At 39.8% G+C, this 26,566-nt stretch overlaps 1 protein-coding gene across 48 annotated transcripts in view; it reads right to left on the bottom strand.

The window, feature by feature from the left end:
* slo (calcium-activated potassium channel slo) overlaps positions 1-26,566 on the bottom strand; it is a 1,069,848-nt gene that overhangs the window by 176,255 nt on the left and 867,027 nt on the right. For 36 of the 48 annotated variants that reach the window (XM_071687050.1, XM_071687052.1, XM_071687045.1 and 33 more), the window contains one exon: positions 23,955-24,011. The exons of the other annotated variants lie outside the window; for them this stretch is intronic. In XM_071687050.1, the coding sequence (XP_071543151.1) occupies positions 23,955-24,011 (57 nt within the window). The remainder of the gene's footprint in view (positions 1-23,954; positions 24,012-26,566) is intronic. 48 annotated transcript variants of the gene reach the window in all.

Below are 26,566 nucleotides of genomic sequence, written 5' to 3'. Positions count from 1 at the left end.
TTTGTGTGTAGCATTTATGGATCTGGAGAAGGCATATGATAGAGTTGACAGAGATGCTCTGTAGAAGGTATTAAGAATATATGGTGTGGGAAGCAAGTTGTTAGAAGCAGTGAAAAGTTTTTATCGAGGATGTAAGGCATGTGTACGTGTAGGAAGAGAGGAAAGTGATTGGTTCTCAGTGAATGTAGGTTTGCGGCAGGGGTGTGTGATGTCTCCATGGTTGTTTAATTTCTTTATGGATGGGGTTGTTAGGGAGGTGAATGCAAGAGTTTTGGAAAGAGGGGCAAGTATGCAGTCTGTTGTGGATGAAAGAGCTTGGGAAGTGAGTCAGTTCTTGTTCACTAATGATACAACGCTGGTGGCTGATTTGTGTGAGAAACTGCAGAAGCTGGTGACTGAGTTTGGTAAAGTGTGTGAAAGAAGAAAGCTGAGAGTAAATGTGAATAAGAGTAAGGTTATTAGGTACAGTAGGGTTGAGGGACAAGTCAAATGGGAGGTAAGTTTGAATGGAGAAAAACTGGAGGAAGTAAAGTGTTTTAGATATCTGGGAGTGGATTTGGCAGCGGATGGAACCATGGAAGCGGAAGTGAATCATAGGGTGGGGAGGGGGTGAAAGTTCTGGAAGTGTTGAAGAATGTGCGGAAGTCGAGAACATTATCTCGGAAAGCAAAAATGGCTATGTTTGAAGGAAAAGTGGTTCCAACAATGTTATATGGTTGCGAGGCATAGGCTATAGATAGAGTTGTGCGGAAGAGGGTGGTTGTGCTGGAAATGAGATGTTTGAGGACAATATGAGGTGTGAGGTGGTTTGATCGAGTAAGTGATAATAGGGTAAGAGAAATGTGTGGTAATAAAAAAAGCGTGGTTAAGAGAGCAGAAGAGGGTGTTTTGGAAATGGTTTGGTAAATGGAGAGAATGAGAGGAAAGATTGACCAAGAGGATATATGTGTCAGAGGTGGAGCGAACGAGAGAAAAGGGAGACCAAATTGGAGGTGGAAAGATGGATGAAAAAATTTAGAGTGATCGGGCCTGAACATGCAGGAGGTGAAAGGCTGCAAGGAATAGAGTGAATGAACGATGTGTATATCGGGGTGAACACTGCAGTCAATGATAACCAGGGCATGTGAAGCGTCTGGGGTAAACCATGGAAAGTTCTGTGGGGCCATGGATACTGGAAAGGCAGCTGTGGTTTTGGTGCATTAACAGGACAGCTAGAGACTGAGTGTGAACGAATGTGGCCTTTTTGTCTGTATTCCTGGCGCTACCTTGTTGAAACAGGGGATAGCAATGCTGTTTTTCTGTGTGGTGTGATAGTGACAGGAATGGATGAAGGCAAACTAGCATGAATATCTACATGTGTATATATGGCGCCTCAAAACTTTCCATGATTCACCCCAGATGCTTCACATGCCTTGCTTCAATCCATTGAGAGCACGTCGACTCCAGTATACCACATCGTTCCAATTCACTCTATTCCTAGCACGCCTTTCACCCTCCTGTATGTTCAGGCCCCAATCGCTCAAAATCTTTTACACTCCATCCTTCCACCTCCATTTTGGTCTCCCACTTCCCATTTTGGTCTCCCACTTGTTCCCACTACCTCTGACACATATATCCTCTTTGTCAATCTTTTTCCTCACTCATTTTCTCCACGTGACCAAACCACTTCAATACGCCCTCTTCTGCTCTCTTAACCAAACTCTATATGACCAAACCTCTCTCTTACCACCTCACACCACATATTATCCTTAAACATCTCATTTCCAACACATCTACCCTCCTCCGCACAACCCTCACAATCATATAACATTGTTGGAACCACTATTCCTTCAAACATACCCATTTTTGCTTTCCGAGATAATGTTCTCAACTTCCACACATTCTTCAACGCTCCAGAACTTTCGCCCTTCCCCCACCCTATGATTCACTTTCACTTCCATGGTTTCATCTGCTGCCAAATCAACTCCCAGATATCTAAAACACTTCACTTCCTCCAGTTTTCCTCCATTCAAATTACCTTCAAATTGACTTGTCTCTCAACCATGCTGAACCTAATAACTTTGCTCTTATTCACAATTACTCTCAGCTTTCTTCTTTCACACACTTTAAAAAACTCAGTCACCAACTTCTGCAGTTTTTCACCCTAATCAGCCACCAGCACTATATCATCATCAAACAACAACTGGACTCACTTCCCAAGCCCTTTCATCGACAACAGACTGCATATTTGCCCCTCTTTCAAAAACTCTTGCATTCACCTCCCTAACAACCCCATCCACAAACAAATTAAACGACCATGGAGACATCATGCATCCCTACCACAACCCAATATTCTCTGGGAACCAATCACTTTCCTCTCCTACTTGTACACATGCCTTACATCCTTGATAAAAACTTTTCACTGCTTCTAGCAACTTACTTTCCACACTATATACTTTTATTACCTTCCACAGAGCATCTCTATCAAATCTATCACATGCCTTCTCAAGATCCATAAAACTACATACAAATCCATTTGTTTTTCCATGTATTTCTCACATACATTCTTCAAAGCAAACACCTGATCCACACATCCTCTACCACTTCTGTAACCACACTGCTCTTCCCCAATCTGATCCTCTTTACATGCCTTGACCCTCTCATTCAATACCCTCCTATATACTTTCCCAGGAATACTCAACAAACTTATACCTCTGTAATTTGAACACTCACCTTTATCCCCTTTGCCTTTGTACAGTGGCACTATGCATGCATTCTGCCAATCCTCGGGCACTTCACCATGAACCATACATACAGTGAATATCCTAACCAACCAGTCAACAACACAGTCATCCCCTTTTTTAATAAATTCCACTGCAATACCATCCAAACCTGCCGCCTTGCCGGCTTTCATCTTCCGCAAAGTTTTCAGTACCTCATCTCTGTTCACCAAACGATTCTCCTTGACCATCACCACCTTGACCAAAACACCCTCAAAAAACACCTTCAAAATACTCACTCCATCTCTTTCTCACTTCACCACTAATTGTTATTACCTCCCAGATAGCCCCCTTCACCAATGTTCCCATTTGTTCTCTTGTCTTAACGCACATCATTTACCTCCTTCCAAAACATCTTTTTATTCACCCTAATAATAAAAATAATAATAATAATAATCAATATATATATATATATTTTATATATATATATATATATATATATATATATATATATATATATATATATATATATATATATATATATATATGGAGAGAATGAGTGAGGAAAGATTGACCAAGAGGATATATGTGTCGGAGGTGGAGGGAACGAGGAGAAGAGGGAGACCAAATTGGAGGTGGAAAGATGGAGTGAAAAAGATTTTGTGTGATCGGGGCCTGAACATGCAGGAGGGTGAAAGGAGGGCAAGGAATAGAGTGAATTGGAGCGATGTGGTATACCGGGGTTGACGTGCTGTCAGTGGATTGAATCAGGGCATGTGAAGCGTCTGGGGTAAACCATGGAAAGCTGTGTAGGTATGTATATTTGCGTGTGTGGACGTATGTATATACATGTGTATGGGGGTGGGTTGGGCCATTTCTTTCGTCTGTTTCCTTGCGCTACCTCGCAAACGCGGGGGACAGCGACAAAGCAAAAGAAAAAAAAAATATATATATATATATATATATATATATATATATATATATATATATATATATATATATATCGGAGAAGGCGCCTAAAGGGGATGAAAGCGGGGGGGCTAGAAACCCTCCCCTTCTTGTATCTTAACTTTCTAAAAGGGGAAACAGAAGAAGGAGTCATGCTGGAAGTGCTCATCCTCCTCGAAGGCTCAGATTGGGGTGTCTAAATGTGTGTGGATGTAACCAAGATGAGAAAAATGGAGAGATAGGTAGTATGTTTGAGGAAAGGAACCTGGATGTTTTGGCTCTGAGTGAAATGAAGCTCAAGGGTAAAGGGGAAGAGTGGTTTGGGAATGTCTTGGGAGTAAAGTCAGGGGTTAGTGAGAGGACAAGAGCATGGGAAGGAGTAGCACTACCCCTGAAACAGGAGTGGTGGGAGTATCTGATAGAGTGTAAGAAAGTAAACTCTAGATTGATATGGGTACAACTGAAAGTGGATGGAGAGAGATGGGTGATTATTGGTGCATATGCACCTGGGCATGAGAAGAAGGATCATGAGAGGTAAGTGTTTTGGGAGCAGCTGAATCATTGTGTTGGTGCTTTTGATGCATGAGACCGGGTTATAGTGATGGGTGATTTGAATGCAAAGGTGAGTAATGAGGCAGTTGAGGGAATAATTGGTGTACATGGGGTGTTCAGTGTTGTAAATAGAAATGGTAAAGAGCTTGTAGATTTATGTGCTGAAAAAGGACTAATGATTGGGAATACCTGGTTTAAAAAGAGAGATATACATAAGTATACGTATGCAAGTAGGAGAGATGGCCAGAGAGCGTTACTGGATTACGTGTTAATTGATAGGCGTGCGAAAGAGAGACTTTTGGATGTTAATGTGCTGAGAGGTGCAACTGGAGGGATGTCTGATCATTATCTTGTGGAGGTGAAGGTGAAGATTTGTAGACGTTTTTAGAAAAGAAGAGAGAATGTTGGGGTGAAAAGAGTGGTGAGAGTAAGTGAAAAGAGTGGTGAGAGTAAGTGAGCTTGGGAAGGAGACTTGTGTGAGGAAGTACCAGGAGAGAGTGAGTACAGAGTGGGGGAGGAATGGGATGTATTTAGGGAAGCAGTGATGGCTTGCGGAAAAGATGCTTGCGGCATGAGAAGCATGGGAGGTGGGCAGATTAGGAAGGGTAGTGAGTGTTGGGATGAAGAAGTAAGATTATTAGTGAAAGAGAAGAGAGAGGCATTTGGACGATTTTTGCAGGGAAATAATGCAAATGAGTGGGAAATGTATAAAAGAAAGAGGCACGAGGTCAAGAGAAAGGTGCAAGAGGAGAAAAAGAGGGCAAATGAGAGATGGGGTGAGAGAGTATCATTAAATTTTAGGGAGAAAAAAAAGATGTTTTGGAAGGAGGTAAATAAAGTGAGTAAGACAAGGGAACAAATGGGAACTTCAGTGAAGGGGTCTAATGGGGAGGTGATAACAAGTAGTGGTGATGTGAGAAGGAGATGGAGAGAGTATTTTGAAGGTGTGTTGAATGTGTTTGATTATAGAGTGGCAGATATAGGGTGTTTTGGTCGAGGTGGTGTGCAAAAAGAGAGGGTTAGGGAAAATGATCTGGTAAACAGAGAAGAGGTAGTAAAAGCATTACGGAAAATGAAAGCCGGCAAGGCAGCGGGTTTGGATAGTATTGCAGTGGAATTTATTAAAAAAAGGGGGTGACTGTATTGTTGACTGGTTGGTAAGGTTATCTAATGTATGTATGATTCATGGTGCAGTGCCTGAGGATTGGCGGAATGCTTGCATAGTGCCATTGTACAAAGGCAAAGGGGATAAGAGTGAGTGCTCAAATTACAGAGGTATAAGTTTGTTGAGTATTCCTGGGAAATTATATGGGAGGGTGAAGGGATATACAGAGCATCAGATTGGGGAGGAGCAGTGTGGTTTCAGAGGTGGTAGAGGATGTGTGGATCAGGTGTTTGCTTTGAAGAATGTATGTGAGAAATACTTAGAAAAGCAAATGGATTTGTGTGTAGCATTTATGGATCTGGAGAAGGCATATGATAGAGCTGACAGAGATGCTCTGTGAAAGGTATTAAGAATGTATGGTGTGGGAGGCAAGTTGTTAGAAGAAGTGAAAAGTTTTTATCGAGGAAGTAAGGCATGTGTACGTGTAGGAAGAGAGGAAAGTGATTGGTTCTCAGTGAATGTAGGTTTGTGGCAGGGGTGTGTGATTGTTTATTTTGTTTATGGATGAGGTTGTTAGGGAGGTGAATGCAAGAGTTTTGGAAAGAGGGGCAAGTATGAAGTCTGTTGTGGATGAGAGAATATATATATATATATATATATATATATATATATATATATATATATATATATATATATATATATATATATAGGAGGGTATTGACTGAGAGGGTGAAGGCATGTAGAGAGCATCAGATTGGGGAGGAGCAGTGTGGTTTCAGAAGTGGTAGAGGATGTGTGGATCAGGTGTTTGCTTTGAAGAATGTATGTGAGAAACACTTAGAAAAGCAAATGGATTTGTGTGTAGCATTTATGGATCTGGAGAAGGCATATGATAGAGTTGACAGAGATGCTCTGTAGAAGGTATTAAGAATATATGGTGTGGGAGGCAAGTTGTTAGAAGCAGTGAAAAGTTTTTATCAAGGATGTAAGGCATGTGTACGTGTAGGAAGAGAGGAAAGTGATTGGTTCTCAGTGAATGTAGATTTGCGGCAGGGGTGTGTGATGTCTCCATGGTTGTTTAATTTCTTTATGGATGGGGTTGTTAGGGAGGTGAATGCAAGAGTTTTGAAAAGAGGGGCAAGTATGCAGTCTGTTGTGGATGAAAGAGCTTGGGAAGTGAGTCAGTTGTTGTTCACTAATGATACAACGCTGGTGGCTGATTTGTGTGAGAAACTGCAGAAGCTGGTGACTGAGTTTGGTAAAGTGTGTGAAAGAAGAAAGCTGAGAGTAAATGTGAATAAGAGTAAGGTTATTAGGTACAGTAGGGTTGAGGGACAAGTCAAATGGGAGGTAAGTTTGAATGGAGAAAAACTGGAGGAAGTAAAGTGTTTTAGATATCTGGGAGTGGATTTGGCAGCGGATGGAACCATGGAAGTGGAAGTGAATCATAGGGTGGGGAGGGTGTGAAAGTTCTGGAAGTGTTGAAGAATGTGCGGAAGTCGAGAACATTATCTCGGAAAGCAAAAATGGCTATGTTTGAAGGAAAAGTGGTTCCAACAATGTTATATGGTTGCGAGGCATAGGCTATAGATAGAGTTGTGCGGAAGAGGGTGGTTGTGCTGGAAATGAGATGTTTGAGGACAATATGAGGTGTGAGGTGGTTTGATCGAGTAAGTGATATTGGGTAAGAGAAATGTGTGGTAATAAAAAAAGCGTGGTTAAGAGAGCAGAAGAGGGTGTTTTGAAATGGTTTGGTAACATGGAGAGAATGAGTGAGGAAAGATTGACCAAGAGGATATATGTGTCAGAGGTGGAGCGAACGAGGAGAAGTGGGAGACCAAATTTGAGGTGGAAAGATAGAGTGAAAAAAATTTAGAGTGATCGGGGCCTGAACATGCAGGAGGATGAAAGGCGCGCAAGGAATAGAGTGAATTGGAACGATGTGGTATACCGGGGTGAACATGCTGTCAATGGTTTGAACCAGGGCATGTGAAGCGTCTGGGGTAAACCATGGAAAGTTCTGTGGGGCCTGGATACGGAAACGCAGCTGTGGTTTTGGTGCATTATTACATGACAGCTAGAGACTGAGTGTGAACGAATGTGGCCTTTGTTGTCTTTTCCTAGCACTAACTCACGCACACGAGGGGGGAGGGGGATGTCATTTCATGTGTGAAGGGTTGGCAATGGGAATGAATAAAGGCAGACAGTATGAAGTATGTACATGTGTATATACGTATATGTCTGTGTGTGTATACATATATGTATACGTTGAGATGTATAGGTATGTATATTTGCTTGTGTGGATGTGTATGTATATACATGTGTATGTGGGTGGGTTGGGCCATTCTTTCGTCTGTTTCCTTGCGCTACCTCGCTCACGCGGGAGACAGCAAGAAAGCAATATATATATATATATATATATATATATATATATATATATATATATATATATATATATATATTTTTTTCATACTATTTGCTATTTCCCGCGTTAGCGAGGTAGCGTTAAGAACAGAGAACTGGGTCTTAGAGGGAATATCCTCACCTGACCCCCTTCTCTGTTGCTTCTTTTGGAAAATTAAAAAAAACAAGAAAGGGGAGGATTTCCAGCCACCCGCTCCCTCCCCTTTTAGTCGCCTTCTACGACACGCAGGGAATACGTGGGAAGTATTCTTTCTCCCCTATCCCCAGGGATAATATATATATATATATATATATTTTTTCTTTTCTTTCATACTATTCGCCATTTCCCGCGTTAGCAAGGTAGCGTTAAGAACAGAGGACTGGGCCTCTGAGGGAATATCCTCACCTGGCCTCGTTCTCTGTTCCTTCTTTTGGAAAATCAAAAAAAAACGAGAGGGGAGGATTTCCAGCCCCCCGCTCCCTCCCCTTTTAGTCGCCTTCTACGACACGCAGGGAATACGTGGGAAGTATTCTTTCTCCCCTATCCCCAGGGATAATATATATATATATATATATATATATATATATATTATCCCTCGGGATAGGGAAGAAAGAATATTTCCCACGTATTCCCTGCGCGTTGTAGAAGGCGACTAAAAGGGGAGGGAGCGGGGGGCTGGAAATCCTTCCCTCTTGTTTTTTTTTTTTTTTATTTTCCAGGAGAAGGAGCGGAGAAGGGGGCCAGGTGAGGATATTCCCTCGGAGGCCCAGTCCTCTGTTCTTAATGCTACCTTGCTAATGTGGGAAATGACAAATAGTTTGAAAGAAAAGAAAAGAATATATATATATATATATATATATATATATATATATATATATATATATATATATATATATATATATATATATATATATATATGCTCTGTGGAAGGTATTAAGAGTATATGGTATGGAAAGTAAGTTGCTGGAAGCTTCAAAAAGTTTTTATCGAGGATGGAAGGCATGTGTACGAGTAGGAAGAGAGAAAAGTAATTGGTTCCCAGTGAATGTCTGTTTGTTGCAGACCAAATGTCACTTGAAAATACTCACTCTTCTCTCTTCCTACTCATACAAACACCTGAAAGTCTCAACAAAAAACTTCTCTGCTTCAAGCAGTTTTCATCTCACGTCAAATGTTCACTGGCCCTTCCACAAGGAATCTCTATCAGCCCCATCATATGCTTTCTCCAGATCTATATATGCCACATACATATCCTTATGTTTCTTTCAGTATTTGTCACACACATACTTTAAAGCAAACACCTGATCCACACAACCTCTACCACTTCTGAAACCAAATTAATTCTTCCTAGTCTGACGTTCTGTACAAGCATTCACCTTGTGAATCACTATCCCATACAACTCACCGGATACATTCAACAAACTTATACCTCTATAGTTTATACATTCACCTTTATACCACTTGCCTTTATACAATGGCACTACACACACAATCTTCTTATCCTCAGGTGTCTCATCATGATCCATACATATGTTGAAAATCCTAATCAATCAGTCAGCAATACAGTCACTCCCTTTCTTAAGAGAGTGAGCTGCAATACCATCTGTTCCAGCTGCCTTACCCTATTTCATCTCATGCATAGTGTTCACCTACTCTTCTTTCTTCACCAAACCACCCTCAAAGACTCTCTCCCTTTGCATATAATCCCAATCATACCCTACATCTGCCACCATCAAAAACCACATTACACAGTCCTTCAAAGTAATCACTCCATATCCTCCTCATTTCATTACTACCTGAAACTATTTCACCATTTCCCCCTTCAACCATGTTCTCAGTAACTTTACTTCATCATCCCACAACTCACAACCCATTCTATCCTACCCATCTCCTACCTTACACATGCCACATGCATCTCTCACACATGCCAGGACCAGCTCTCTAAATACCTCCCATTACTCAGTAGCTCCCCGAGCTTTGTTCCGGCTGTCTTTTTGCCATTCTACACTCAATCTCTCCTACAATTTCTTCTACTGACCATCTTTCCTACTTAGGTATGTATACTTGCGAATGTTCCTCTTTTTAAACCATTCCTTTTGCAGCACACGACTTCACAAGCAGTTCACCATTTCCATTACTGAATACCCCATGTCCCCCCCAATAATACCCTCAAGTACCACATTACTCACCTTCGCAACTAAATCACCCATCACTAAAACCTGGTCTCATGGATCAAACTGCTGACATACTTACTCAGTCACTCCCAAGACACTTGCCTCACCTGATCTTTCTTCTCATGGCCAGGTGCATTTGCACTAATAATCACCCATCTCTTACAATCTATTTTCTTTTTTACCCACATCAGTCTGAAGCTCAATTCCTTATACCCTTTTACAAACACCCACAACTTCTGATTCAGCAGCAGTGCTACTTCTATCCTAGCTACAACTTCTGCTTCAGAAGTAGCTTTGCCCTGATGACACGATGACGTCTACGACATCTCTAAACCCTTCTTCCCATTTACCCTTATGCTTTGTTTCACTAAAAGCCAGAACATCCAGGTTTCTTTCCTTAAATATCTTACCCATCTCTCCTTTCCTCTCATCTTGGTTACACCCACATACGTTTAGATACCCTAGCCTGAGCCTTCAAGGAGGATGAGAACTCCCCACTTTTTTTCTTTTGTTCCATCTGTCTATATCTCTGATGTCTGTTCCCTCCAGGAACTCCTATTAAGGGGTGGCTGCAGCAAAAGATTCTCCACTTATCCATTTTCTAACATGCCTCCCTCACATATCACTATTCCATGCATTCTTCCACCATTTCTTTCCCTCTAGTACTCTTCTTTATTTCCCCAAGTGACTGGTGGTCTTTCTCTCATATCAACCCCTTTAGTCATACTATCATACACCCTCCTTGTAAGCTCCCCATCTTGGATTCTTTCTAAATGCCCAAACAAACTCAAAGTATTACATTTCACCCACTCCACAATTCATTCCCTTTGGATTCTCTGTCATACTACATCTGTACTGCTCTCTCCAACTTACCTTCTCTCTTTCCATATCACCAAACTTACCTAAGATAACTCCTTGATACTTAAATTCTCTCACCTTGCTGTAGGTCTCTACACTTGTATCCTTTTCCTTTCATCCTGAATACCCATGCATTTCATAACTACTGGTTCACCTTCTCCCACTTTGATCAGTTTTTCAAACTGCTCTTTCCATTAAGATTTCCTCTCTTAAATCCACCTTTCCTTTTTCACCTCCTTCCAGTACAATTTCTTATTTTAATTTACCTGAACATTTCAGTCAACTTTCTTCCAAAATTTTCATCCACTCTTTCTTTGCTTTCCTCTTTCAGTTTCTTAACAGTCCACTTACACCTCTAATATTCTTCCTCGGTCCTTTGCTGGACTTCCACTGGTGTATTCCTTTTGAGCAATCCACCATATGCCTATTTCTTCTCTTCCACAGCATTTCTAATCTCATCCATCTACCATGGACTTTTCATTTTTATTCTTATATTTCATGACCTTGTGTCCAACAAAAATCCTACAACTTTTAGCAGTCTTTCTCTACACATCTTAAACACGTCACTCAAATAAGACTGCATTCCTAAATTTACTGCACTTCCACTTCTCTCATACTCCTAACTACATTCTTTATGATTAATTTTCTCACTTGCCAAAACTTTTACCTCTCCATTCTTCCATACAGCACACCTCCACTTCTCCCTGATCCTCACTCCACAAGACTATAAAATGATCAGTCTCCAAAGAATCATCTCACAATTTTAGCATCCAGCACAGCCTTACTCAACCTTTCATCTACTGCCACATAGGTGAATCAAAACTGTTATTTCTCCTCCTCCATCATTTCTCATCCATGTATCCCTGAGGATCATCTTATGCTGAAAAAAGGTGTTTGCAAAGAATAAACCCTTCTCAGCACAAACATCCACAAAATAACTTCCATTCTCATCTACTTTAGGTACTTCCTATTTATCAACTATCTTGCCAACTATATCGTATCCCAGGTTTGAGTTCACATAATCCATTACAACCATCTTTGAATTTCTCCAGATATGCTTTACTTTATCCCTGCCTCACAAAATCTTCATATTCACAAGCACATATATGCATACCCATGCATACTTCACAATTTCACTCTTTCACCTACAATACTCTAGATCCATTCCATCCATGCTCTGTACCACCCTCCCATACTCTCGGTGACAGCACAACTGCACACCCTTCTTTCACTCTCCCCGAACAGTTTTTATTCATTCCCATTCATACTACTCCTTCCTTGCCTTCCCACAACTTGCATTCATCATCTCCATTTCCACTTCATACATCTTCCCCAAGGATATGGATTTCCACACTCACCCAGCACATCCAAAATATAACCTTTAAATTTCTCCATGATCTCCCTCCTTTTACTTTCAACAGTAATTTTATTTACATTCTGAGCCATCACCCTTAATCATTCTTCCCTTTTAATCCCTGGTATATTAAGTGATGGACTCCAGTGACGTTCTTAGCCTTTAGTGTTTCCCACTTGATAGGCCTCTGGCAGAGGGCAACTCCAGCACAATGTTTCCCAGAGGCAACAGGTCTTTCAGATTGTCCAAAAAACTAAAACCTTACCACACCTCATGCATTTGTCTGTTTTCTGTTCTGTTCAAATTTTTCCCAACTTTAAGCCTGAATTTCAGTACTGGCACCACCTAATTAACCTTGATGGTTACAATACTGTAACTGAAGGCTTTACTTTTTCTAGCCCTCCACTCCTGTCCACTTTAGTTGCCTTTTATGACACAGGGGAACAAAGAGGTAGCATTCTCTCTCCCATTTGCCAAGTAGGAAGAGAGGAGAGATTGGTTCCTAGTGGTTGGTCGGTCTGTGGCAGGGATGTGTGATGTCCCCATAGTTGTTCAATATTTTATGGATGGGGTGTTAGGGAGGTAAATGCAAGAGTTTTAGAAAGAGGAGCAAGTATATAGTCGTTTGGGGATGAAAGGACCTGGGAAGTGAGTTAGTTGTTTTTCGCTAATGATACAGCACTGGCGAATGATTTGAGTAAGAAACTGCAGAAGTTGGTGACTAAGTTTGGAAAACTGAGTGCAGTAAACAGTAAATGTGAATAACAGAAAGTTTATTCAGTTCAGCAGGGTTGAGGGACAAGTCAGGTAGGATGTAAGTTTGAATGAAGAAAAATTGAAGGAAGTAAAGTGTCTTAGATATCTGGGAGTGGACTTAGCAGTGAATGGAACCGTGGAAGTGGAAGTAAGTAATAGGGTGGGGGAGGGGGAGAAGGTTCTGGGAGCAATGAAGAATGTGTGGATAGAGAGAACATCATCTCAGAGAGCAAAAATGGTTATGCTTGAAGGAACAATAGATTCACCACTATTATATGACTGTGAGGCATGGGCTATAGATAGGGTTGTACGGAGAAGGATGGATGAAATGTTTAAGGACAATATGTGGTGTGGGGTGGTTTGATCGAATAATAACAAAAGGGTAAGAGAGATGTGTGGTAATAAAAAGAGTGTAGTGTAGAGAGCAGAAGAGGGTGTGTTTAAATAGTTTGGACAAAGGAGTAAATAAGTGAGGATGGAACAAGGAGAAGTGGGAGACCAAATTGGAGGTGGAGGGATGGAGTGAAAAAGATTTTGAGTGATAGGAGCCTGAACATATAGGAGGGTGAAAGGCGTGCAAGGAATAGAGTGAATTGGAACGATGTGGTATACTGGGGTCGACGTGCTGTCAATGGATTGAACCAGGGCATGTGAAGCGTCTGGGGTAAACCATGGAAAGCTTTGTGGGGCCTGGATGTGGAAAGGGAGCTGTGGTTTTGGTGCATTACACATGACAGCAAGAGACTGAGTGTGAATGAATGTGGCCTTTGTTGTCGTTTCCCGGCGCTACCTCACACACACGCGGGGGGAGGGGGGTGTCATTTCATGTGTGGTGGGTTGGTGGCGAGAATGGATGAAGGCAGCATGTATGAATATGTATATGTGTATATATGCATATGTCTGTGTATGTTATGTATGTATGCATTGAAATGTATAGGTATGAACATGTGCGTGTGTGGGCGTTTACGTATATACATGTGAATGTGGGTGGGTTAGGCCATTCTTTCGTCTGTTTCCTTGCTCTACCTCGCTAACGCAGGAGACAGCGTCAAAGTATAATAAATATAATGAAATATATATATATGTAAACATGCGACATGAACAATTGCATGTATACCAAATGGCGTCCTATCTACATCTCTTTGTTGTAAATCAACTGACTGTTACATTTCTCTCGTGCCTCCCCTGATGATATGATTATTACACAAAAGTGGACTTGAGTCACTTGCACATGAGTCCACGGGGAAAATGAAACACGAAAAGTTCCCAAGTGCACTTTCTTGTAATAATCACATCATCAGGGGAGACACAAGAGAGGAATATAACAGTCAGTTGATATACATCGAAGAGACGAAGCTAGGACGCCATTTGGTAAACATGTGATTGTCCAAAACATACAATGAGCATTCATAAACTTATCATTTTACAAATCTTATCAACAATAAATATATCAATATTAATTTTGATTTCAAACTAGTTAGCTTTGTGTTTCCTCACTTTTCACTGAAGTTCCAGTTGACAACCTTTTAGAATATTTATTTGATGTCTTGGATGATATTCAATTACCTGTTTCAAAGTCTAATTTCATTGAACTGATAAAATTGTGTATAAAAGACTGTGTATTTCAATTTGATAGAGATTATTATGCTCAAAAATTTGGTATGGCAATGGGTAACCCTCTTTCACCTGTACTAAGTAATCTTTATAAGGAATTTTTTGAAACAAAATTACTAAAGGATATCTTACCTTCTAACGCAATTTGGTTTAGGTATGTAGATGATGTTGTTTGTGTTTGGCCAACAAATGAAAATTTACAAATATTTCTCCCCTTACTTAACAATTTAGTACCTTCCATCAAATTTACTGTAGAAAATGAAAGTAACGGTTTGTTACCATTTTTGGATTGCATGATCCATAGACAAGGAAACAAGTTTAAGTTTAGCATATAAAGAAAACCCATATATCCATTATTACTCATCTCAATATGACAAGAATTAAATCATCATCATTTCAATCTATGTTCCTAAGGGCATTACGTATTTGCAGTCCAGAGTTTATTGATGATGGGTTTGAGAAGATATATTCTATTGGATCTAAGTTAAAGTACCCTAGATCTTTCATTGATAAATCCCTTAAGTTAGCAAAGAAATCATTTTATAAAGTTGAGCCCAAACCTCCCATTGACACCAAGAATCTTTTAGTTCTCCCTTTTAATAATAATTTCACTTTGTTTCCCATATTGCTTAAATCCTTTAATGTAAATGTTGCCTTTAGCAACAATAATACTATAAAGAATATCTTAATCAGGAATTTCACCAGAAAATTCTCTTGGTTGTATCTATAAAGTTCCTTGTGGAAACTGTGATAAATTTTATGTTGGTCAGACTGGTAAGGATCTTTCTGTTACTCTTAAGCAACATAAATATAGTATAAGAACGGGACAAGAATCAAATGCCTTGTTTAATCATGTTAAAAACTATGATCATTGTATTGACTGGAGTAATGCCATCTCAGTTATTAACTCTAACTCTATTACCAAGAGAAATATCATTGAATCTTCTATTACTAAATACACAAAGAATTATAATCTTAATATTAGTGATGGTCTGTACAAATTAGATAACTTTACTGTTGATAAGATTTGTAAAATGATAAGTTTATGAATGCTTGTTGTATGTTTTGGACAATCACATGTTTACCAAATGGCGTCCTAGCTTCGTCTCTTCAATGTATATCAACTGACTGTTATATTCCTCTCTTGTGACTCCCCTGATGATGTGATTATTACACGAAAGTGCACTTGGGAACTTTTCGTGTTTCATTTTCCCCGCGGACTCATAGGAATATATATATATATATATATATATATATATATATATATATATATATATATATATATATATATATATATATATATATATGTGTGTGTGTGTGTGTGTTTGATGATAGAGTGGCAGATATAGGGTGTTTTGGTTGAGGTGGTGTGCAAAGTGAGAGGGTTAGGGAAAATGATTTGGTAAACAGAGAAGAGGTGGTAAAAGCTTTGCGGAAGCTGAAAGCCAGCAAGGCAGCAGGTTTGGATGGTATTGCAGTGGAATTTATTAAAAAAGGGGGTGACTGTATTACTGACTAGTTGGTGAGGTTATCTAATGTATGTATGACTCATGGTGAGGTGTCTGAGGATTGGTGGAATGCGTGCATAGTGCCAGTGTACAAAGGCAAAGGGGATAAGAGTGAGTGCTCAAATTACAGAGGTATAAGTTTGTTGAGTATTCCTGGTAAATTATATGGGAGGGTATTGATTGAGAGGGTGAAGGCATGTACAGAGCATCAGATTGGGGAAGAGCAGTGTGGTTTCAGAAGTGGTAGAGGATGTGTGGATCAGGTGTTTGCTTTCAAGAATGTATGTGAGAAATACTTAGAAAAGCAAATGGATTTGTATGTAGCATTTATGGATCTGGAGAAGGCATATGATAGAGTTGATAGAGATGCTCTGTGGAAGGTATTAAGAATATATGGTGTGGGAGGAAAGTTGTTAGAAGCAGTGAAAAGTTTTTATCGAGGATGTAAGGCATGTGTACGTGTAGGAAGAGAGGAAAGTGATTGGTTCTCAGTGAATGTAGGTTTGCGGCAGGGGTGTGTGATGTCTCCATGGTTGTTTAATTTGTTTATGGATGGGGTTGTTAGGGAGGTGAATGCAAGAGTTTTGGAAAGAGGGGCAAGTATGAAGTCTGTTGGGGATGAGAGAGCTTGGGCAGTGAGTCAGTTGTTGTTCGCTGATGATACAGCGCTGGTGGCTGATTCATGTGAGAAACTGCAGAAGCTGGTGACTGAGTTTGGTAAAGTGTTTGAAAGAAGAAAGTTAAGAGTAAATGTGAATAAGAGCAAGGTTATTAGGTACAGTAGGGTTGAGGGTCAAGTCAATTGCGAGGTAAGTTTGAATGGAGAAAAACTGGAGGAAGTAGAGTGTTTTAGATATCTGGGAGTGGATCTGGCAGTGGATGGAACCATGGAAGTGGAAGTGGATCATACGGTGGGGGAGGGGGCGAAAATCCTGGGAGCCTTGAAGAATGTGTGGAAGTTGAGAACATTATCTCGGAAAGCAAAAATGGGTATGTTTGAAGGAATAGTGGTTCCAACAATGTTGTATGGTTGCAAGGCGTGGGCTATGGATAGAGTTGTGCGCAGGAGGATGGATGTGCTGGAAATGAGATGTTTGAGGACAATGTGTGGTGTGAGGTGGTTTGATCGAGTAAGTAACGTAAGGGTAAGAGAGATGTGTGGAAATAAAAAGAGCGTGGTTGAGAGAGCAGAAGAGGGTGTTTTGAAATGGTTTGGGCACATAGAGAGAATGAGTGAGGAAAGATTGACCAAGAGGATATATGTGTCGGAGGTGGAGGGAACAAGGAGAAGTGGGAGACCAAATTGGAGGTGGAAAGATGGAGTGAAAAAGATTTTGTGTGATCAGGGCCTGAACATGCAGGAGGGTGAAAGGAGGGCAAGGAATAGAGTGAATTGGATCGATGTGGTATACCGGGGTTGATGTGCTGTCAATGGATTGAATCAGGGCATGTGAAGCGCCTGGGGTAAACCATGGAAAGTTTTGTGGGGCCTGGATGTGGAAAGGGAGCTGTGGTTTCAGGCATTATTGCATGACAGCTAGAGACTGAGTGTACACGAATGGGGCCTTTGTTGTCTTTTCCTAGCGCTACCTCGCACACATGAGGGGGGAGGGGGATGTGGCGATGGGAATGAATAAAGGCAGACAGTGTGAATTGTGTGCATGAGTATATGTGTGTGTGTCTGTGTGTGTGTATATATGTGTACGTTGAGATGTGTAAGTGTGTATATTTGCGTGTGTGGACGTGTGTGTATATACATCTGTATGAAGGTGGGTTGGGCCATTTCTTTCGTCTGTTTCCTTGCGCTGCCTCGCAAACGCGGGAGACAGCGACAAAGCAAAGTAAAAATAAAAAAAAATATATACATATATATATATATATATATATATATATATATATATATATATATATATATATATATATATATATATATATATATATATATATTTCTCCCCTATCCCCAGGGATAGGGGAGAAAGAATACTTCCCACGTATTCCCTGCGTGTCGTAGAAGGCAACTAAAAGGGGAGGGAGCGGGGGGCTGGAAATCCTCCCCTCTCGTTTTTTTTTTTAATTTTCCAAAAGAAGGAACAGAGAACTGGGCCAGGTGAGGGTATTCCCTCAAAGGCCCAGTCCTCTGTTCTTAACGCTACCTCGCTAATACGGGAAATGGCGAATAGTTTGAAAGAAAAGAATATATATATATATATATATATATATGTATATTATCCCTGGGGATAGGGGAGAAAGAATACTTCCCAAGTATTCCCTGCGTGTCGTAGAAGGCGACTAAAAGGGGAGGGAGCGAGGGGGGGGGGCTGGAAATCCTCCCCTCTCGTTTTTTTTTTTTTTCTTTTTTAATTTTCCAAAAGAAGGAACAGAGAACGAGGCCAGGTGAGGATATTCCCTCGGGGGCCCGTCCTCTGTTCTTAACGCTACCTTGCTAACGCGGGAAATGGCGAATAGTATGAAAGAAAAAAGATATATATATATATATATATATATATATATATATATATATATATATATATATATATATATATATATATATATATATATATATATATATATATTTTTTTTTTCAATTTTCCAAAAGAAGGAACAGAGAAGGGGGGCCAGGTGATGATATTCCCTCAAAGGCCCAGTCCTCTGTTCTTAACGCTACCTCGCAAATGCAGGAAATGGCGAATAGTGTGAAAGAAAGAAATATATATACATATACATAAATGCCCACACACGCACATATACATACCTATACATTTCAAAGTATACATACATATACATATACACATATGTACATATTCATACTTGCTGCCTTCATCCATTCCCATCGCCACCTCACCACACATGAAACAGCACCCTCTCCCCCAGCACGCGCATGAGGTAGCGCTAGGAAAAGACAACAAAGGCTACATACGTTCACAATCAGTTTCTAGCTGTCACATGTAATGCACCAAAATCACAGCTTCCTATCCACATCCACACCCCACAGACCTGTTCTTGGTTTATCCCAGAAGCTTCACATGCCCTGGTTCAGTCCAATCACAGCATGTCGACCACGGTATACCACATCGTTCTAATTCACTCTATTCCTTGCATGCCTCTCACCCTCCTGTATGTTCAGGCCCCAATTGCTCAAAATCTTTTTCACTCCACCCTTCAACCTCAAATCTGGTCTCCACCTTCTTGTTCCCTCCACCTCTGACACATATATCCTCTTTGTCAATCTTTCCTCACTCATTCTCTCCATATGTCCAAACCATTTCAACACACCTCTTCTGCTCTCTCAACCATACTCTTTTTCTTTGCACACATCTCTCTTACCCTTACGTGATATCACTTACTCGATCAAACTACCTCACACCACATATTGTCCTCAAACATTTCATTTCCAACACGTCCACCCTCCTCCAGACAACCCTATCTATAGGGATAAGGTTTCAATTTCTGCTTGGAAGTTTGCAGTTAGTTATGGAGTAGTTTGGATAGGGAAGGATCTAGTGCTGTTGCACAGAGCTGAGTGCCAAATGTGTTGAAGTGAGACTGTATTGGGATAATCTTTGTTTCGTTTTCTAGGTGGATTGAGTGTTTGAGGTTGCTAGGCATCCAGTGCATGTTTAAAGTGTACTATTGTGTGTGGTTTTTGCTTGCTCTACATGCATTTGAAAAGATCGAAAACCAGACAATTGGAGCACAGCTTAAAGTGAAGCAGTTGAATTGTTTGTATAGGATGTTATGAAATTCTTGATCTTGTCCAAATTTAGTGCTATTCAGTATTCTGAAAGCACTCAGTTTGTTTATTTTTGTGTTGATGTTATTGGCATAATTAGTGAATATGAAGGGTTTGCTGTGATGCCTTCAATCACTGGCATTTTGTTCAGTTGGAGTGATTGTCTATTCAAAGTTAGTGGAGGGTGTGAGTTGCATTTGCATTTGTGAGAGGCTAAGAGAGTGAATGAAGATTTCAGTGGAGATGAATAAATTCTGTTCTGGGTGAGCCATTATTCCACTTGTGTAATTTTGTGCATCCTGTTTTTTTGTTGCTATAGTGGTATCTGGGTGTTGTGATGTGACTGTAAGGATGTCTGCATATGAAAGGGAACTTCATGTGGTTTGCTATAGGTAATAGGGGGTTGTGTGCAAAAATACTGAAGAGAGTTGGCAAAAGAAGCACATTGCTGAATTTAAGTGCTTTAGAGGTAATCTGTCCCAGATGACTGGCTGGCTATAAAATCAGCTAACCACATTTTGTAATTGTTGCAGAGAGTGGTATCAAGTACCTTTTGCATGATGATGTGTCAAGGGACACAGTGAAATTCTTAACTGATGTCTATTGCCACAAGTACTGTGCAGGAGGGGGTTGTGGTTGGTTGAAGACATCTAGGATATGACATGGGACATCAGTGTGTAGATGAAGGTGGAGTGGCCATGTTGTATGGGAGAGAGTAGGATAATCTGTTTGACTTTGATGTGGATTAGTTTTTCACTGAGTTTGTATACAGATGATAGAACTGATATTATGAGGTAGGAGGAAGAGAAGGGGGAGCTACCTGGGTGGTTTGGAGGGTTTTAGATCAGGTACTATGCTAGCAAATTTCCAGTTGTTAGGGATTTTGTTGTGTAGACAGGAGTGGCTGAAACGTCTGTAAGTGTTTTTACTTTAAATGGGCCTAAAAGATTTATGTAAACATTTGATAGGTTGATAAGGTCTGTATTAAGATAGTTTCTTAAGAGGTTTAAATACATTTCTTGTACCAGTGGAAGTGAGGGGTGGGAGGGCAGTTGTTTCTGAATGGATTTTGTGTAAGTTTTTCATGTCTTTCCTATTTAGGTGTCAGACTGATTTGTGGCTGATTTTTGAGTAATATCTCAAGATTATATTTATTTGTTCTTTGAGAGAAGAGATTTCATTGGACAGGGTGCTTCATCAGTGGGGGCTGGATTGGTACAGTAAATGTGGATCTTCTTGACTGTGACCACAGTTGGTTACAGTGGATCTTGTTCACTGGATTGAGCAAGGATTGCCAGTTTTCATTGTCTTTCAGTGATTTGGTTAATGATGATGTTATTCAAAGTTTGGATGTTTCCACTAATTTTGGCTGAAAGTGAAGAGTCTTATTTTTGCTTTCTCAAGCACATAATTTGTGGGAAGAAGTTTGAATTGTTTTTCTTTCTAGTCCCCTGTGGCATGTGTTTTTTGTTGGATTGGTTAGAGAAGATGAAGAGTGAGACTGAATATTCTAACTTTGGCAAATCACCTATTACGAAGTTTTTAAACCTTGTTGCCATGTACTTTATGAGGGCTGCTCAGTCTCCTTCCCTGTAGTTTGTGTAATTTACTTTATAAGGGCTGGCCAGTCTGTTTCCCTGTTGTTTTTATGATTCTTTTTGATGGTTGTGTGGATTGGGTGAGCCAGGTGGAGTGTTATCAGGATGGGTTGGTGGTCAGAAGATAGTTTCTGTAGAATGCTGGTGAGCAGGTGATGTCTAGCAAGTTTGGCTGCTACAAATGGTGGGTTGGGAGCTTGGGTGATATGTTTTAAAGGTTGAGGATAATGAGCAGCTGCAGTAAGTTTGTAAGTAGTTCACCTTTGGGATATTTGATGTGAGTGCTGCGCCGTGTTGGATGGTGGACAATGAAATCTTCAGAGAAAAGTGTTAGGTGCTGGTCAGGTTTTGCAGTTGGGGAATATATCTGGAGGGGCATGTGGAGGGGAAGGTGTGGAAATGTTGATTATGTAGTAGTACTGCAAAATCTTATCCTTATGGATTGTATTCCTAGAATGTTGTCACTGTCTGTGAGATAATTTGTAGTATCAGTGATGTTGAAGAATGATCCACTTTTCCCTGCTACTGGAAGCAGCACAGCCTTGGGCTGCAGGAGCCTTTAGAAAGAGATTCTGGGTTACACTACGACTCTTTCTTAAAAAGGGGTCCTGGGGTAATAATAATAATAATAATAATAATAATAATAATAATAATAATAATAATAATAATAATATTGATAATAATAATCACTATTAATATTATCATTATCATTATCATTATTACTATATTAATAATAACAATAATAATGATTAATAATAATAATAATAATAATAATAATAATAATAATAATAATAATAATAATAATATTCTCTAGCTATCATGTATGATGCACTTAACCAGAGCCTACTATCTACAACCATACGCCACAGCCTATTCTGTGGTTTCAACTAACTGCTTTACATGCCCTGGGACAGCCAGTTGACAGTGTGTTGCTGCCTATATTCCAAATTGATTCTATTCATTCTTTGCCATACATACCATTCAACCTCCTGAATGTTTAGGCCATGATACCTCAAAGACATACGTCATTATACAACCTAATGACCCCTTTTATGAAGCTTCTGAAGCTTCTGTAGATTCAAAGCTGCAATCCACACAGGAAATTTTAAGACTCCCATAGAGCAAAAAAGTCCTTAAAAAGACTGTACTCCTTTCCAACCAATGATGATACAGCCTCATATGTATATCTATGAATATACATATATACACAGGTATACATACACAAACATATACATACACACATGAACTCATACATACATACAAACACACGAATGCAGTGCACAAATGGTTTAAGATATATGTTATCTAAAAAGATTTAAAGATGGAGCACCATGAGTGAAGAATCCCTCTTTATACTGCATAAGCTGGTAATCACACACATAAAAGTATGACATAAGGCTCTGTAAATGTTGACCTTCCTCCCTATACCAAACAATTGAATTATAAGAAATTGCTAATCACACAAACACACACACACGCACACAGACACACATTAAAATATGTAATCATACACACACACACAAACCTATACCAAACAAAATAGTGATTACAAATATTGAATTACACATACACACACATTAAAAAACAGAGCCCCATAAGTGTATAACTTCCTTCCTGTACTGTACAAACAAGCAATCTTACACTCAAAAAATATAACTAATATACACAGTTATGTGAACAAATGCATACATACATACATACAAACATACACAAATATATACAAACATATACTATATTCAGTAAAATTTCAACATTACCTCAAAATACCTCTGCAGTGTGGCATGACAATGAATTTGAAATATACATCTTTACTGACTACAAAGATTCTCTTATTACAATTGAGCAACTTCTGAAATATTTTGGGAAGGAATTACTAATACAGTGTAATATCCTAAGACTGGATTCCTTGATTTAATGTACTAAGAATTCAAACCACAAAGTGAGGCTGTTACTTAGACAATTAGAATACCAGACTTTAGTGACCAAAGTGAAGTAAGAGAAAGTTTGTGCTTGAAAAATAAGGTCAAATGTTCAGGTAAGGTCACCTACGTCATGGCCATTAACAATAAGAATCTGGTTTGATAAATGTTGTGCAATTATCAAGTTTGTGAATAAAAGTGTGATGATGATGACAGCTGTGTGCAAAAATGTTGTCATGCAGGTAGGTGCAGGCAGGAGGGGGTTCAGGCAAAGTACGACAGGCAGATGCCCAGGAGGTACAGCCATACTGCCCAGGAATGATTTCACCATTTCATAATTCATTAAGGCAGGGGTTCTTCTACATCACAAAGCAAAATATGGATTTACACTGTACTGATCTATTCTTGCTATCCTGCTGGCTACATACATTACTGTACTTGTATCTGGGGCATCATGTCAAAGGAAATAGCACAACATAATAAGGCTATGAACTAGGAGCCATCAGGTTCTATGGCTGATGAGGAGTATGACTCCCTGTGCCACAATGCAGGCCCCTAGACGCCCGGTTTGGCACCTACTAAGCACCTGGCTATCTTGTAGTACCGGGGCCATGGCGTCACAGAGGCCAAGCCAGGGAAGGAGTGCTACAAACCACGAGGGTGACAGTGCTGGGATATAATTCAAGCTACAACAGGAGGGCGCGCTACATGGAAACGTGAGGGGAGGGTGCGTACATGAGTTTCTTGACCTCGTAGCTGAGGTGATAGCTGTACGTGTTGTCCTCTGTCAGCCTGCAAGTAACAAGAAGACAGCGTGAGCAGTCAGCCCGTGAGGAGCGCGCGTGGGACCCGTGTGTGACTGTCACAGACACAGATAGACTGGCTGGTGAGTGTTGGGCAGTGAAACTCCTCAGGACATGGTTAGTGAAAAAGTTACATAGTAAAGAAGTGCTAGAAGTTTGTGATGGTGAGGTTACTAACAGCAGTGAAAAAAATTGGAATTACAAAAGAGTAATTTTCTTTAGGGAAGAAACAGGAGTAATACATGTAATGGAAAACAAAATGAAAATCTGAAACCTGCAGGCATTCAAAACATTTAATTGTGACAGATGGAAGCTCTGAGAATAGTACAAATGTAAAGTAAACTGTATCTAAAAGATAAACATAAGATATGCCAATTATAAATGCTTTTGAAGTGCTAGCTTTAAAATGGATGTATGGAATATATTAGTTGCTGCCGTAATGGAAAAAATATTAGTGATATATGAAAAATTAATAAAAAGCAAAAAGTTAGTATTAAACAGAATTACAGGTAAGGAAGTAGTAAAAAGAAATGCCGGTGATTGTATAGGAGTGATAGTGTTAATGTGTGCACAGAAAAATATCAGCGGGCTTATTGCACCCTCTGATAAGATGGGAAGTATTACATTTGAAGATTTCAATTAACATTTCTCCTAAAAAGGGGGATAAAGAAATAACAACTAAAGGTCATAAAAGCATATGAGCCAACATTCCAGTGCTTTCAATTGCAAATGTCTACTGAAGCGTGAAAATGTTGCAGACACACAGCCATAAACACACATATACATACGTGCCCACATACATACACAAACACACACACACACATACACACATTTAAGTCCTTTAGCACTGCTTGAGCCAATAAAAACAGAAGTCTTACAGAAGGTAGAGAAACTGGACAGAAAAACTAGGACAAACTTGTCAACAAACATAAAGAAAGCCAAGTACTTATGGTTTCTGTTTCAAACTGGATTACAGTGTAAAACACAACATGGACTCAAGTGACGGAATATTCAAAGATCAGTCTTTTATAACATGATCCACTGGAAGAGGTAAAAGCACAGATAAAAGAGGAACCACCAAAAAACTAATTCTTGGGATGGTTTAAAAAAAAAACCTAAAACAACTACAAGAGGAATTAAAGAAACAGGAATCAATTTAAGAATCATGAAGGCTGTCATGAGATAAGAGATAACTACAGGAATTAGAAAATAGAGTCAAAGAGCATGATCACAGATCTGCATCAAGTGATAGGATCAGAGGGTACATAATCAAAGAAAGTAAAATGATTAAAAAGAACAATAAAGGTCAGAGGGACTGTTTTAGATGTTCTAGAGAATTCTGAGCAGGAGATATTGTCCTAAACACAAGTCACAGAAATGATGAAAATAGTGGGCTGAGAGAGGGAGAAATGACAATTTTTGGGGCTGCTCAGCAGAATGAACATATGATGACTGATGCAGTGGGATAGGACCTGGGGATACTGTAATAGATGGGCCCAGGTAATTTGGCAAAGCTGTAGACTGAATATTAAGCACTCAATGAGACAGATCAATACAGAAAGTTTATGGCCTCACAGATAACAGATTTAGAAAAGTGCAGAGCAAAAAGAGAGATTAGAGAAACCCAAAAAGACTAACGAAACAAAACTATTGGAGAGCCTTAAACTGGGTGTCACCAGAGTTAGAAAACCCTTTAGGATATGAAGTTGGCAGATGAAAATCTTTAACTATTTTTGGGATGAATGAAAATACCAAATAAGAGAGGGAAGAAGAAAGTAAGAAGAAATGCTCATTAAAAGATTACCAGAGGCTGTGAAACTACCAGACACAATTTTAGTCATAAAAAAAGAATTACTAATAATAATAAATATAAGAAGTCCAATTATGATGATGTTGCTTTTGAGTCATCTAGCCGGGAAGTAATTAGGCAGGCAAAACACTGAAAAACAAAGTGGAATTTAGTGGGATATTCATTAAACATGATAAGACCAAGGGAAGAGAGAGACAAAACCAGAGAATAGTTAGATCACAAAAAATTGAGATGCCAAATGAAGAAAGAGGATGGAACAACCCTGCCAGCTCTGCAGACAGCTCAGGAATGTTAGGTGAAGGAAATTTCTGATTGAAAGTAATGTAAACAAATGTTGATGGAATAGTAGTAAATGGAAAATAGCTGGAATTTGAGGATTGTATCGGGGAAAATTTTTTTTTTTTTTTTTTATACCCCGTCGCTGTCTCCCGCGTTTGCGAGGTAGCGCAAGGAAACAGACGAAAGAAATGGCCCAACCCCCCCCCCCCATACACATGTACATACACACGTCCAGACACGCAAATATACATACCTACACAGCTTTCCATGGTTTACCCCAGACGCTTCACATGCCTTGCTTCAATCCACTGACAGCACGTCAACCCCTGTATACCACATGACTCCAATTCACTCTATTTCTTGCCCTCCTTTCACCCTCCTGCATGTTCAGGCCCCGATCACACAAAATCTTTTTCACTCCATCTTTCCACCTCCAATTTGGTCTCCCTCTTCTC

Source organism: Panulirus ornatus, chromosome 43, assembly GCF_036320965.1.
Source record: "Panulirus ornatus isolate Po-2019 chromosome 43, ASM3632096v1, whole genome shotgun sequence".
NCBI classification, from domain to species: Eukaryota; Metazoa; Arthropoda; class Malacostraca; order Decapoda; family Palinuridae; genus Panulirus; species Panulirus ornatus.
This window is presented reverse-complemented; position numbering and strand designations above follow the sequence as displayed.